General features: G+C 43.2%; 1 protein-coding gene across 2 annotated transcripts in view; it reads right to left on the bottom strand.

The window, feature by feature from the left end:
* Window positions 1–8,290: 8,290 nt before the first annotated feature.
* SOD2 (superoxide dismutase 2) overlaps window positions 8,291–16,316 on the bottom strand; it is a 9,162-nt gene continuing 1,136 nt past the window's right edge. Inside the window, exons 3-5 of one of the 2 annotated variants that reach the window (XM_014446125.2) lie at window positions 12,388–12,504; window positions 10,694–10,873; window positions 8,291–8,862 (exon numbers count right to left, since the gene is read on the bottom strand). In XM_014446125.2, coding sequence (XP_014301611.2) covers window positions 8,717–8,862; window positions 10,694–10,873; window positions 12,388–12,504 — 443 coding nt within the window. In that variant the 3' untranslated portion in view covers window positions 8,291–8,716. The remainder of the gene's footprint in view (window positions 8,863–10,693; window positions 10,874–12,387; window positions 12,505–16,316) is intronic. The other variant, XM_023744984.1, reaches the window with a different exon arrangement.

Genomic DNA, 16,316 nt, shown 5'->3' with positions numbered 1-16,316 from the left:
CCAAATGTTTTTAACTACAGTCCTCTGATATATTTTTGAATACTCTCAAGTTTTTCTACACAAATTAGTAAAATTCTACTTCAGTAGTAATATAAACATTTTTTTTATTTTTTTTTAAATATATTTTATTGATTTTTTACAGAGAGGAAGGGAGAGAGATAGAGAGTTAGAAACATCGATGAGAGAGAAACATCGATCAGCTGCCTCCCGCACATCTCCCACTGGGGATATGCCCGCAACCCAGGTACATGCCCTTGACCGGAATCGAACCTGGGACCCTTCAGTCCGCAGGCCGACGCTCTATCCACTGAGCCAAACCGGTTTCGGCAATATAAACATTTTAATGGAAACTTCGCTTCCTGGGCGATGTGGAAGCCTGCCTTACGTCTGAGGAGAACAGAACAATTTCCTTAGCAGTGCGCTTACTGACGACACGGCCGCCAGGCAGTACCACTTTAAGTTGGTGGCTAAGCCAGAAATGAGCTGACTAGATCGATGAGGCATTTTTAACCCCACAATGGTAAGAGATATACTGCATTGCAGATGGCAGAGGAATGTCTATTTTGCAATATTTGAGTAAAGGAGAGAGTTAGGAGAGTTGGATGGCCTCAGGGAATAGTGGCGAAGCCTGCCAAGGAGAACACGGGGGCGGGGGGGGGGGGGGGGGGGCGTGGGCAGGCGAGGTACAGTGTTCACATGGGAGATGCGATTTAGTTTCACGGATGCGGTTCATTTGAATTATGTCTTCGAATTTTGTTTGCATTAAATGATACATTTATTTGATTTTATAGTTGTATAAGATCTGTAAAAATTGTTTTTATATAGGTTTGAGTTTTTACATATTTACATTAAATATAATAAATCATTTATGTTTAAAAAAACACACTCAACTGAGTCTCCTAAACTCTTTCACTTACACACACACACACACACACACACACACACACACACACAATGGGTTTCCTTATCTAATCTTACCATTTCTCTGAAATCTTCTTGTCTGATTTTCCGACAAATTGGCAGAGCAGGAACATTTCAGATCATTGCTAAATCATGACAAAAGCTGGTCCCCCTGCCCCACATCCTGCAGGCATGAAATTTAGTCTTGCAATGTATTTTTACATGGATAGGTTTTTACGCAATAATACAATTGCCTGTGGCTCTCTGAACAGAGGTTTTATAATGTGAGGCCCTCACATTATGGCAGTAAAGAAAATAGAAAGTATCACACTGATTTGACGTATTCAATTATTCAACCCACATTTATCAAGCACAAGGGCAGTGTAGTGGGTCCTGCTGATGCAATGCGCGCCATGGGCTCTGCCTGATGGTCTAGTGGAGGGAATGACCAGTAACCCAACAGTTATGCAGGCAACGGAGTAATGACCAACCTTGTGTGTGCCTGGGAGCTGGCAGAGACTAGCTTTCTGGGGGTCAACACACACAAAAAAATACAAACTTGGAAGTCACACAAGTCAGACTTTTCGTAATCTTATCTGAGAACCAACCAGCTGCTCAGGACATAGCTGAACTGATGCTATAATTTGAGGGGAAATATTCCTGTTGATGTACCAGAAGGAGGAGGGGAAGAAGAGGAAGAGGACCTCGCAAATCTCAGAGAACAGGTAGACGGCACCACCTTTGTCGTCATCATTCTCAACACGAGGAGAATGAGGGTGAGAGAGCAGAATCCACCCCGAGGAAGGACCCATGCCATGTACCAAGCAGGTCTGCTTCGGACAGACTTCCACAAAGACTTTTTCTTGATCTTTATGAACATTGGTCAGCAGAGAGTTTGAGGTTTTACTTTGACAACCATCTGAAGTGCAAATTCTATTCTGCAAGTTACAGGCAGGTCCACACACCTTCCTCTGCAGCTGGGTTGAGGTCAATCAATCACAATGCGCATGAGCAGAAGGCCGCTCGATCTGCAGGGAGGTGGCCCAAGGGACAGCAGGAGGCAGGGCCACCCTCTTCCCCAGAGGACAATTTTAGGTCCACTTCAACACAAAGACAGGTGGACCCTTGAAGTGCAAGTTGTAGGCCATTAAGGATACCTGCAATAATGCTCACCAGTGTTTTTATTTTTTTTAATAGATTTTTATTGATTTCAGAGAGAGGAGCGGAGAGGGAAAGATAGAAACATCAATGAGAGAGAATCATGGATCAGCTGCCTCTTGCACGCCTCCTACTGGGGATCGAGCCAGCAACCCAGGCAAGTGCCCTGACCGAGAATCTAATCTGGGACCTCTTGGTTCTTGGGTCAATGCTCAACCACTGAGCCACGCCGGCCGGGCCAGTGTTTCCCTTTTTAAACTGACCATGGGCTAAATCCAAGCCCTGAGATAAGCTGTAAGGGTAACAAAATGAATCAAGACCTGATTCCTCCTCTGAAGAAACTCAAAGCTTCATGGAGAGAATAGATCTAAAAGCAAACTTATAAGGACCAGGACAGAGGGGCAGACAGAGCACAGAGGAATGGCCAGTCTGACCCGGGCGTCTAAACTAGACAGCCTCACACTAAAGCTTAGAGAGCAGTGACTTTTCCCAGGAAAAGAAAGAGATGAAAGGAGCAAATGAAATATTTAAAGAAATAAGAATTTGCCAGAACCGGTTTGGCTCAGTGGATAGAGCGTCGGCCTGCGGACTCAAGGGTACCGGGTTCGATTCCGGTCAAGGGCATGTACCCTGGTTGCGGGCACATCCCCAGTGGGGGGCGTGCAGGAGGCAGCTGATCAATGTTTCTCTCATTGATGTTTCTGGCTCTCTATCCCTCTCCCTTCCTCTCTGTAAAAAATCAATAAAATATATTTTAAAAAAAGAATTATAACCTACACATATCTGATTACTTGCTTGTGGGAAGAAACTCGTGGGCAGGAAGGGGAAAAAACAAAATCCATCTACAACATCCTGGTTGACACCCACACGGGCTTTTCTCTAAAACCTCTGAAAACTGAGGATGCCATCCCCATAACCTAAATAAGTCAGAACAAAGAATTTGAAAAAAGAACATGAAAAATGAGCTCTGGCCTGAAGGGAATTATTTTTCAGATGACTAAGAAAGAGAACTAGTAAGGGCGAATGGAAATCGGCATACCACAGACTCACCTCTGGCAGATTTAGAGCTTTCTGCTTGGAGCCTTTACAAGACTGTGCATGTAGGCTAACTACCCAGGCCAAATATATCGGAGGCACAAAACAAAGAAGAGTGTTCCCCCCGTACCTCCATTCGCACAGCGTCTGTGATGTGGGGACCTTCTAACCACACACGGCAGCATCGACGGCAGGAGACATGATAACTGAACACAGTGGTGATTCTGGACTGGGATCCTTTTGCTACAAAGGGCATTACTGGGACAGTTATTGAATGGTATCTGAGTATTACAGGATAGAATATGTAATTGTTAGGTTCCTGGTTCTGAAGGCTGCCTAGGACATATGTGCTAGAATACCCTTTTTTGCAGGAAATACAAAGTACTTGGCGGTGATGGGGCATCCTATGGGCCATGGGCCCTCAAAAAAGTCTGAAAAAACAAGGGTTCTTGTTTTTTATAATTGCTTTTATATAAATTTGAGATTGTTTCAAAATAAAAAGAAACGTTTAAAATTTTTAAAAAGAACGTCCTTTGTCAAATGAACAAAAAAAAAAGGTTCAGTACTAGTAATGTGTGTGTGCAGTGGGGTGAGGACGGGGGTGGTTTGGGGGAGGAGAGGGGGCTCCTTTAAGTCCTTCCCATGCCCTGAACCATTCTTTTACTTCAATCCTGTTTTTAGCAGTGCCAGGAGGGAAAAAAGCATATAAATACTGCCACCTAGTGGCTTTAGAGAAAATACAGGGTATGGCAAATACAGGATTACAATCTTGAGTATGCAAGTTTCTTGTATTATTTATTATTGTATTATTTTTTTAATATACTTTATTGATTTTTTTTGCAGAGAGGAAGGGAGAGGGATAGTTAGAAACATCGATGAGAGAGAAGCATCGATCAGCTGCCTCCTGCACACCCCCTACTGGGGATGTGCCTGCAACCAAGGTACATGCCCTTGACCCGAATCGAACCTGGGACCCTTCAGTCCCCAGCCCGACGCTCTATCCAGTGAGCCAAACTGGCTAGGGCTTATTGTATTATTTTCCTAATAACTGTAAAACTGCTTTCTCCCCCACCCTGTTTACTTATGGTAATGGAGGCAAACCAGAGGTTTTCTGGATGAGGGAATAGAGCTTTTCATGGGGATTAACTTTTGAATGAAGGCCATTGCAGAAAAAGGGAAACAGGTCGTTGAGCCTTGAGGCTGCATCCGGACAATAGAATACTCTTCAGTGCTAAGGAAATGAGCCATGAAAAGACACGGAGGAGCCTCCAATGCATGTTCCTACATGAAAGAAGCTAATCTGACATACGCTATGATTCCAACTATATGACATTCCAGAAAAAGACAAAACCATGGAGACAATAAAAGGATCTAGTTTCCAGGGATGAATAGGTGGAGCACAGAGGATTCTTAGGGCAGTGAATCCATCCGTCTGATACCCTAACGGTGGATGCACGCCACTGTGTGCTTGTCACCCACCCAAGCAGCCCTGCACAGAGGCGACAGGGCACTCCAGCTCCTCTGGCTGGTCCCTCTCCGTTGCTACAGGGCTCTGTTCATGGCCCTCGGCCCTGGATGCACAGTAGGGTCACCTGGAAATCTTTTAAAATATACCCATGCTGCCCTGGATGGTTTTACTCAGTGGTTAGAGCATCGGCCTGCATTTATCCACCATCATTTTAGTTAATACACAGATAAATCCCTAACGTGTTAGATTGGCACCTAAGATCCTCTGTCCAAACCCATTATTTTACGTGAGAGGAATAAGGCCCAAATCAGGCTGACAGTATCACACCGGTGCTGAGTAAAGGCACCAGGACCCAGGCCTCCCAGGACCTAATTCCTTGCTCTTTCTGTGCCGTGTGCAAAGTCAAGCAGCAGGAGAGGAGTGAGCCGAGGGCCCTCGCAGTCCCAGAAGCAAGGCCGTCACACAGACTGTGGGGTTTGTTCATGAGCCTTGGGTGTACCATTTACATTACGATGACGCTACTAAATCACATCACTTAATAAAAATATGTGAATATGGGCCCAGAATTTTGTGCACAATACCAAAGACACACACATGAACAAGAACCTTCTGGTGGGGGCGCCAGAAGCTCACATGGAATTACCACTAAGTTGTGCATTACAATGGGAAAATAAATGTTTTACTAATGAACAATTAAGGACCTTACCGGGTTTTTCATATGGACTCACCGAAAGTACGACTAGCAGGAAGCAGGAACTCCAGAGCATTCATTCTTTCCCTGTCAAACTGAGACATCACGTTTCTCAGAACGTGTTCCTAAAGCACCTGAGAGCAGAAGTGCTCACTATTGTAAGCACACGCGCCCGGCAAACAGCGCGGCTTCACGAAACACACGTGAACTTCACCTTGCTTTCCCAAAACATTACCCTGGCAGCCCAGGGAAAGGGGCACTAGGTAAGCTCATACTCACCACCAGCAGGAATAAAAGATCACCTTTTACTTAAGTCCAGAACTTTAGCTAAAATGCACCTTGTGATAATTCTACTTTTTTCCAGAGTTTAGGCAATATTCCATGTGTGATTAATGTTCTAAGATGTTACAGTAACTTTATAACTTAGTAGATAAAATACTGTGCTATTACATTATCAGATGATGTTACTGCAGATAGGGAGATAGAGTTCATATGCCTTCTGTGTTTTAAGGGTAAAATTTCAACTACCTACCATTTAGTATTCCTTTCCCACAATAAAAGTAAAGCACTGTAGAGTGTTAATGTTTTGACACACATGCATAACACACCTCTTTTGATAGTTGACAGACTTTTACTAACAACCTAAAAACTTCACACTTACAACAGGAAAGTAAATGTTTCACAAATGAAGAATTAAGTGAAAACTACCAGGATCTTATAGGCTTTTTAATAGGTACTATGAGTGTCTTAGAAGACAGAACATCAGCTTGCTGGATCAGAGGGCATGACTGAAAATGAGACAGTATTTTAAGTTACCTAATAGCTTTCCTAAACAGTAGTTCCCCTGAAATTAAACCAGGAAATGAAGTTTTAGATATGATTCACCATGCACGTCCATCTGACTTTTATGATTTTGCTGTTACTTTTTAAAGGTGCTCAACAAAGCCCAGTGGAGTGGCTCAGTAGTTGAGCATCAATTCCCAGTCAGGGCACATGCCCGGGTTGGGGACTCGATCCCCAGTGTGGGGCATGCAGGAGGCAGCCAATCGATGATTCTCTCTCATCATTGACGTTTGTCTCTCTTTCCTGCTCCCTTCCTCTCTGAAAGCAACAAAAATATTTTTTAAAAATAACAGGGCTGAAGAGCATCCTGCTCTCATTTTCCACTGGAGGACTGAAATCTTCACTCTGTAAATTATCTTAGTCTCTTAATATCTATCTGACAGGGAGGAAAAGGCAAATCTCAGTAAGTGTGCTTTCCCTCAACATGAAGGCAAAGCGAAAAGGGAGCCCTGCAGCAATGTGAGCACTGGATATTGCTGAGCTCTGAAAGCGCAGTAACAGCCAAAGGCTTTAAATACATCAGCAGTCTCTGCATGTCTTTGTTAGTTCAATACATAACATGACCTAGCAGAATACTTCTATTCAAAAGCTCATCTTTCCAAAAGGCCCTACCTCTCCCAGGTGGCCTGTGGAGTTCACTGCCTGTGTATAGATATACAGGCACATAGATTACATATGTAAGCAGTGGTCACATGACTCCCTGGTACTCCAGGCAAGTCATTTTACTGTGGTGTGTAGAGAACAGTCTCTGAAGTATTTTCAGGCCCCACACATGCACACGCAGTTATCATCAACACATCAACACCTGACAATTCAGAAAGCCTACATGCTTTTCTGTGAATTCTGAAAAAGTGCCTTGAATTTAATTGTTTTTTTTAAAAACTTCAGTCTTTGCCGTAACCGGTTTGGCTCAGTGGATAGAGCATCAGCCTGTGGACTGAAAGGTCCCGGGTTCGATTCTGGTCAGGGGCATGTACCTTGGTTGCGAGCACATCTCCAGTGGGAGGTGTGCAGGAGGCAGCTGATCGATGTTTCTCTCTCATCGATGTTTCTAACTCTCTATCCCTCTCCTTCCTCTCTGTAAAAAATCAATAAAATATATATTTTAAAAAATAAAATAAAAAATTGGAGCTACCTATTTTTTAAAAAATAGGAAAATAAAGTGTGGGGAGGGGCAAAAAAATAAACTTGGGAAAACATCCTGCTACTAAATAGGTTTAAGAATAAAACCTCTGTAGAGAAAATATTCCAATAGAAGGTAAAACCTATGAGGGTTGCTCAACACAGAATTATTTGTAATAAAACAATTAGGAAAAAAATGAATTGTTCAGTAACAGAACTGTAAAAACCAATTAGGAAATGTCCAATTGATAAAATATTCTACAGCCATTAAAAGACGAGGGCCTAGCCGGTGTGGCTCAGTTGGTTGGGTATCATCCTGTGCACTGAAAGATCAAGGGTTTGATTCCCAGTCAGGGAACATACCAAGGTTGCGAGTTTGATCCTGGTCGGGGTGCCTGCAGGGGGCACCCAGTTGATCTATTTCTGTCTCTCTAATATCAATAAAAACATTTTTTAAAAAGACAATGAGGAAGACGCTGAAACAGGATGGACAACAATGTTGAGCCAAATACACCATGGCTACGTGCCACGTCGAAACAGCTCCTTCTGCCACACCAAACAGAACATGATCTGATACGCTGTGTTACTATCTGATGTGCAGTTTCCCCTTCATTGAAAACATTCAGCAATATAAAGCTTCTACAGTGACTGTACATTATCCAAAAGAGAAAAACATCAAAATGGGTGCAATGACTCAAAAACAAGTCTTTGAGCACAAATGTTCCTGCAGGAGGCACGCCACTGAGCGTCTTTGCCACTCTTTCTGGGAAGACAGCACCGGGCCTGAATTCACCCCTTTTGGGCACTGAGACAATACACATTTCTATGTCTGAGGACAACATTTCACACACAAGCCTTTTATTTGCCCCTATAGAAAAACTCAGATGCACAGCTAGTTCCTTCTCACAATAAAGCAATGCTCAATTAGCAATCACATTATATTAATTTTTAATGACAAAATGGTGTTAACTTTGTGCAACTTGTGGTCAAAAATAATTAAAGACCGTTGGGTGATATCTACCAGAAGTAATATTAGACATAGGATTACTTACAAAACAAGCAATTGTCAATAGAAAACTAAATATTTCCCTTGGGAAAAAATGTAATATTTTATTATTAAACAACTCAGGCAAAAGTCTAGATTTTCTATAAGTGCAGAACAGATCAGAAAGGCTTCCACAGGGGGCCCCATAGTGGAGGGATGTGATTCTTTGGATGGCTTTATGACGACATTTATAACCTCCTGGGTATTTTAGCTCTCTGAAGAAAATGTTCATTCAAAAGACTAAATCATACAAAGCACTTAATATCTTCAAATGGATGCCTAATAACAAAACTTTGTAACAAGAAGTGAGTCATAGCAATAAATTGTGTTTATCAAATACTTGAATAAGCTACATTCAGAAACGACAGAGCAGCTTACAGGTACACGGAGGTACTCTGCACTACCACAAAAGCAGCCACAAAGAGCTTTATGTACTCGAGATAAAGCTGACGGTTTACTTTTTGCAAGCCATGTATCTCTCAGTGACATTCTGCCAGTTGATTATATTCCAAATAGCTTTCAGGTAGTCAGGCCTGACGTTTTTATACTGGAGGTAATACGCATGCTCCCACACGTCAATCCCCAGCAGTGGAATAAGACCTGTTGGAAAGAAGGAGAAAAAACAAAAACTATCAATTTCAATTTAAACACTGCATCTTCTCAATGTAACCTTTATCCTATGCATCCACAATTACCCTTTACAACACTCTCACCCATTTCGCAGTTTCTTATATAAACAGAAAATGTGGTAAGAATAAATACCCCTATAAAGAGATTTTCAACTTTACTCTTTGGAAGGAAAATGTGATTAATATTAGAAATAATTAAAATAGCTGAGAAAAATAAATTAAGTACAGTATTTTAATAGCTGTTCTTAAAATGCCAACAGATACGAGCCGTTTCTTAGGCGTCCTTACTGGGGATCTCACTCAGTAAGAGGATGTTGTTTGTGGGGTGACTGGGGACCCGCCAAAGGTCCTGAGTACTCAGGGAGGTGATGAGAAACCTGCCCTGCCCCCAAGGCTGTTAGGCTTGGAGAATAAAAGCGTTTATGAGGCGCTGATAGAACAAGTTAACAAGGAAAACTAGAGAGACACAGGAGGTGCGGCCAGGATCCACCTGGAAGTCAAGCCTCTCCAGGTGGTCCCTTCGGTGGTAGGCCTGACTCCCTAAGCACGCCACGCTCACAGATCTGCTGCTGCTTTTACAAATTCTGTAGCATCTCACTTTCCCAGAAGAGCGGTATAGGTTCAGGAAAATCTGAGCACGTCCAGGGAAGCGTCACGCAACCACGTCTTCGGATGTGTGCACAGGTCATAAAGGCAGCTTTGGCTTCTTTACATCAGAGGTCACAGCTCCAGCTAACTGCTGGACGGCGTGGGATTCTTTCTCTGAAAGGGCTTCTAATGCAATCTGGCTCCACATGAAAAAGGACTGGGTGAGCCCAGCCTGGCGCCTCCAAGCCAAATATTGTCGTATACCAAAACCCCTGGAGAGGCAGCCGTCTGGAAATCGGCGCGCTCCTCCCAGTCTGACCACAAGCCCTCAGTAAAGAGTGGTCCAAGGTCTGAAATCAGACATCTTTTCCTCGTTCTTGTTGTTTATCTAATTTTAGTGCATATAATTATGTAAGCTGATATGAACTATCAAATGAAGCAGTTTATGTTTAAGACATTTTTTGTTAATGTATCTATTAAATTACATGTGCTTTTTATACATATACTAGAGGCCCAGTGCAGGGATCAGGCCGAAACTAGCTCTCCGACATCCCCCATGGGGTCCCAGATTGCAAAGAGTCCCACCCAGGGCGGTTCTTGGGTGATGCACCCCGGAATTGGGCTCCCTCCTCTCTGGTTCTGGGTGTGTCACCCAAGAACCGTAGCTGCCAAGTCACTGCAGCTCGGCAACTCCTGCGTTGAGCGTCTGCCCCTGGTGGCCAGTGCGCGTCATAGCTACCAGTCGGAGCTCTGCCCCCTGGTGGTCATTGCAGATCATAGCTACTGGTCGGACAGTTGCTTAGACTTTTATATATATAGATAATTTTTATTGATTTCAGAGAGGGAGGGAGAGGGAGAGAGACAGAAACATCAATGATGAGACTCATAAATTGGCTGCTACACGCCCCCTACTGGGGACAGAGCCCACAACACGGGCACATGCCCTGACAGGGAGTTAAACTGTGACCTCCTGGTTTATAGGTCAACACTCAACCACTGAGCCACACCTGACCAGGCACATGTGCTTATTTTTTATAAGACTAAAGATTTCAAAACATCAAGAACTTTTAAAGCACTTTTGCTTAGACTCTGGGTATCATCGGTTAAGATTTGCTCAAATAAGTCTACAGACTTATGATAGGCATGAGCCCTGCTAATTTTCTGTATTTGAACCATCTGCCCTGAATGGATGGGTAACAATTTTCCAATCTAACCTGTTGTTCCTTGAAGGGGATCCTGGTTAGAACAAGCAGCAATCTGTAAGCGTCCTTGTTCCTTATTGAAACCAAGCCAACCCCAACCTGAGCCTTGAACGCCAGCAGACACAGTGGTCAACTTCTCCTTAAACGTGGCGAAGGAACCAAAGTCACGTTTGATGGCTTCCAGCAGTTCCCCTATTTAAAAAAAATCCAAAGAACACTCACAAATGAACAGATGGCAATAACTGCAATATTCTGTTACATATATGAAAATATTCTTGTCATATGGCCCAAGATACAACTAGACAACACCAGGTAGAAGACACAACAAAGCCAGTGAGCCTCCACAACACGGCATTACTCGGGCCTGGGGCAACGTCCCAGGTCTCACAATGTTAATTCACGTGTTTGCCACTGAAGCATTGCAGAGGGATTTCTCCCTTCACGGTGCTATTGCCATCAGGAAAGAAAGAACAGTTTCCATTAGCCTTCTTTTTGTCCACTCAGCAGAAAATTTTACTTTGACCTCTACCCTACTTATTCTGTCTTAATTTGGGACTAAAATGTTATGGCTGTTATGTTTCTTCCCCAAGGCAGCCTAGATCTTTCCTATCTCAATGATATCATTTTAGAAAGAGTTATTTTCTCCCTTCTGTTACTGAACTAAGGATACGCTTGAAGAGCTATAGCCCCTTTATTCTGTAGCAATACAGAATGTAATTCTAGACTGAGCACATCAACCAAATCAACTAGGCCAAAAACTCCGCCTCTCTGTTAAAAGGAATCATCTGTCATACGCACGAATGAGGAATAAAGTGACACAGACAACACGATTGAATAGAGTTGTATCTGATACTCTGGTGACTCACAAAAACTCAACACTATTAAGTCATAGTCTGAAGACCTAAGTCACAACAAATAAATTGTCCAGCTTCTCATTCATTAATGCTTCCTAATAAAATTGCTTATTTCAAGTGCCTAAGATGTCTTCTAGAACACAATTAACACACACACACACACACACACACACACACACACATTTAAGGTACATCCCAGAAGCCCAGAAACGAGGGAGGGAGCTATGTTCATGCCCCACACCTTCCCTGGGGTGTGGGGGATGATTAAAGTCTCCGCACACTGCACACAACCTCCAGTGAACAAGGGGAGTGGCCCAGCCATCAGCTCTGTCCTCCTTCATTACCTAGGTTTTTGGGGACAAATGACTTCTCCTCACTTAGGAAGAATAGTAAAATAATAGCAAAAAGCACTATTCTAAGTTCTTTACATATAATAACTCATTTAATTCTCAAAACAGTCCTATTATTGTCCCCGTATCATACTGAGGAAGAAAGTAAGGTTCAGAACGGTTAAGTCTCTCAGCCCAGGTCCGAGAGCTAGTGAGTGAAGCTTGTCTTTCTAAAAACCATTTCTCAGTCTTTCCCTAACGAACAGCGCAATACATTTCAACCAAAAGTCGACACCACATGTGACACTGCGTGCATGTATATATAATCTGAGGACACAACTCCCTGAATGCACTCTCCATTCTTCCATGTGTCCCTTTGAAAGTTACTACAACTTGATTGCACTCCTTGCTTTGAAAAATATACCATTATGATACCTCAGAGAAAACTAGGGTAGCATTAAAAAAAAATAGTCATTCCTATCATGCACAAAATGTAGCTAAGCTAGTACCAATATATACCAACCTTTGGGTTCTCCGCCACCATTAGGGCTCAGGTTTGTCCAGAAAATGCTATGATTGATATGGCCTCCACCGTTGAACTTCAGCGCAGGCTGAAGAGCTACCTGAGTTGTGACGTCACCTGAAATGTTAAAATGCAAATACATTTTTTAAATGCTTACTTTTTCAGCCATTCTATTTTCTTCTTTGTAAAATGTCAGGTAATTGGATCAGCTTCTCTGTAACATCCTATAATCCTAAAATTCTACAATTTCAGGATTCTACCAAAAAAGAACTTCCCAAAATTACTTGTCCCAGTGGATTTTCAGATGATTCGTAACATGCTGAACAACTAGTGTGGCAGCAGGGTTGGCAAAGCTAGCAGAAAATCCACTCTGAGCTTCAAAGAACTCAGTTTTCCTGGATAGAAAAGATTTTAGCAAATGAAATAATGAAGAACAAAGACAGAAAATGGAATGCTAAAATGTCTGGTTCCATATACTGACTATATAAAAATTTTCCACCTCGTTTCCTAAGTAGACAACTATTCACTGGGAAATCTCTCAGTGTTACGTGAACAAGAAACACAACACTGAACTCCTGACTGTCAACCCCAAGCTTACCCCGCTGTGGGCTTCCAACCCACATGCTGCTGTCTTCTCAGGACATTCTGGTAACCTGGTCCTCTTGGAGCCTCCCTCTCACACCCACATCTCACCTGCCAGCGTATCCACCAGCAAGGCCAGCTCGCCCCTTAACACACATGCGGACCAGCGGCATCCATCTCCCACCAGCGCCCTGCCACCCTCGGGGCTGATCTCCTGCTTCCACATCTGCCCGACAGTCTGTTCTCACCGCCGTGGCCAGAGCCTCCTCTAGACCCCGCATCCATCACGGCACTCCTCTAGCCAAACCCTCCCCAGGCTGCTCTTCTCAGAGCGAACCCCAGGTCCTTACAACCGGCTACAGAAATGCCCGCCATGTGACCTGTGCAGCTCCTGGCGGGCCCAGCTCCAGCCACACTGGCCTCCTTGCACTTACATGATCAGCTCAGCGCTCCCGGCTCAGGGCTTCCACCACTTCCAGCCTCATGCTTCGTTCCCCCCTTTCTCCTTCAAGTTTCTACCGAACCAACAACTCCATCAGTGAAGCCTTCTCTCACCACAGTGAAAACTGGGCAACTCCCCTGCTTGGTTTTCCTGCGTGAGATTTACAACCCCTGCCATCCTACATACTGACTTGTTCATCTGTCTCCCCAATAGAATGAAAGGACTTTCATGCACTGCTGTGTCCGAGAGCCCATTATATTGCCTCATACATAGCAGGCGCTCAATCGATGTTTGTTGATTGACTAGATAATTGAATATATTGAATGTAGTTTCTAAGGTAAAAAATTCTCTGGTATCTATAGCACTTAATAAAAAAAGAATGGCCCTGGCCGGTGTGTCTCAGTTGGTTGGAGGGTCGTCCCATACGCCAAAGGGTCATGGTTTTGATTCCTGGTCGGGGCACATACCCAGGTTTTGGGTTCAATCCCCAGTCGGGGTACACGTCGGAGGCAGTTTCTCTCTCTCCATCTCTAAAATAAAAAAAGAAACATATCCTTCTAAAAAAGTCATGTTTGAAAATTTTTTTTCTACCTTGCTTAGTAAGTAGGCAAAATAAAATACTTTTCCTATGCCTTCCAGAAGCTACAGATGAACTGAACTCTCAGGAAAAATGGGAATTCCCTTACTAAATAAACACTGATTCACAAGATACCAAAAGGCAAAATGAAGGACAGAAAAACCACTGAGCACTGCTCAGAGATTACATAATAGAAAAGGTTCTCTACTTCTGTTCTTAGGGCACACGTGAAGAACATATGCAAGAAATACTATTGTTTCCTTAAACAAGGCCAAATCTCCACTTGCTTAGCAATTCAGAAAGGAGAGGACCACCTGATATCTAAATACACAGTTGATCTTTGAGTTTTTTTAAGATGCCCACATTTTGCTGTTATGTTTATAAAATGATTTTCTCACAGATCAGTGTCTCTTTATTAATTTTTCTTGGAAAGTCACCCTAAAAATAAATGTAAGTTATTAAATTATGTTTTATTAAGTCAACAGTAACTACATATTTCTAATGGGAAAGAAACATATTGAAAATTAGTTTAATAATTTCAATCTCTTAAAGTTTTTAGTTCATCCTTTTTAAATTTTAATAGAGCCCTAGCCAGCTCAGCTCAGTGGATAGAGCGTCGGCCTGTGGACTGAAGGGTCCCAGGTTCGATTCCGGCCAAGGGCACATGCCTGGGTTTCGGGCTCAATCCCCAGTGGGGATGTGCAGGAGGCAGCCGATCAATGATTCTCTCATCATTGATGTTTCTATCTCTCTCTCCTTCTCCCTTCCTCTCTGAAACCAATAAAGAAATATATATTTAAAAAAAAATTTTAATAGAAATTGGGGGGGCTTAGTATCTGCTTTTAAGAACACTTTTCTGAAGTTCAACATTTTTCTTTGGCTTTACTTTAGCTTTTGTCTTCTAAAATATATTAAAAAAAATATATATATGTTTCTTTGAAAAATATGTTACTTACATGTGATGAGGCTGATGATGTAATTTTACTTGTACGCCTTTAATCCCAAATTTCAAACATGAAAATTTAGATCTTTAACAATTTTTAAAATATAACTTCTTAAATAAAAGAAAGGTCTGTGGCTACTTATTAATTTATGATCAACATAGAATATAATGTAAAGCTTTTTTCCCAGTGGCTTTCATTGAAAAAGGAAAGCATCGAGTGCACAAGAAAAGGAGGGAAAGTGAGCTGTTTTTAAAATATTGAAGAGACAGGTTCAGGGGTGTCAGGATGTGGTCATGTAGGAAATAGTTTCACAACTGGAATATTCCCAGCCTCACGTACCACCTCCTTCCCGCATTTGTTATGTCCTAAATCGCCAAAACTTTTTTTCTCGTATTCAGAACCTTTAGCCATACTTGAGGTTTCTCTGACGGTCAGAAGTAAACATTCCAGAATGTGGCAACTTCCTCTGGTTTTTTGCTTAGCCATTTACCTTGTACACAATCAGGCTGAAATACTACATTTTTCCACTAGATGCCCCCAGTCAACAACGTGTCGCTGTCTAAAATTTACTCCAATTTCATCGCGCTAAATTTCAATAAAAATGCATATATTTAAGAAAAAAAACACACATTTTTTTAACTGTGTAGCTCATGAAGCCATATCTGTAGTCTGGAAACACGACTGTCAATTACTTCCTCTGCAAACCACTGCTTAAACTCAGAGGTTGAAAAATGTAATCACTTTTTGTATAGAAACACTAAAACATAGTATTCCCACACACACCCCCAGACACAAAACAGAGTCCACATGCTACTGGTTTTGTCAACCGGACTCTTTTAAAAATACAGTAGCTCCATGTTATATTTTAACGGAATTCTAAATGTTAGTAAACAAATACACGCCTTTCCAGTTTCCCACAAATGGGTATTCTCCTTGTGCATTTCAAGAACACGCGGAGTGACCTAGCGAGCAGAGGAGCAACTCCTCACGGAGATGCGTCCTGTTTCCATGAGCCAGTTTCTCCGGGTCCAGGGCAGGCCGACCCCACCTGCCCTTGGCCCGCACCTGCCCTGCACCCGCACCCACCCTTGGCCCGCACCTGCCCTGCACCCGCACCTGCCCTGCGCCGGCACCTACCCTTGGCCCGCACCTGCCCTTGGCCCGCACCTACCCTTGGCCCGCACCTGCCCTGCACCCACCAGCACTGCGCCCGCACCTGCCCTGCACCCGTACCACCCTTGGCCACAACATGACCTGCGCCGCAACCACCCTTGGACCCCACCAAGCCGGGCCCCGAACTACCTTAGGACCCCTCCAGACCTTGCACCGCACATACCTTGGGAACGCACTCCCCTGGGCCCGACACACCCCTTGGTCCGCAACT

Source organism: Myotis lucifugus, unplaced genomic scaffold (assembly GCF_000147115.1).
Source record: "Myotis lucifugus unplaced genomic scaffold, Myoluc2.0 scaffold_505, whole genome shotgun sequence".
In the NCBI taxonomy this organism is placed as follows: domain Eukaryota; kingdom Metazoa; phylum Chordata; class Mammalia; order Chiroptera; family Vespertilionidae; genus Myotis; species Myotis lucifugus.
The sequence above is the reverse complement of the archived record's forward strand: the minus strand, read 5'-3'. Positions and strand labels throughout refer to the sequence as shown.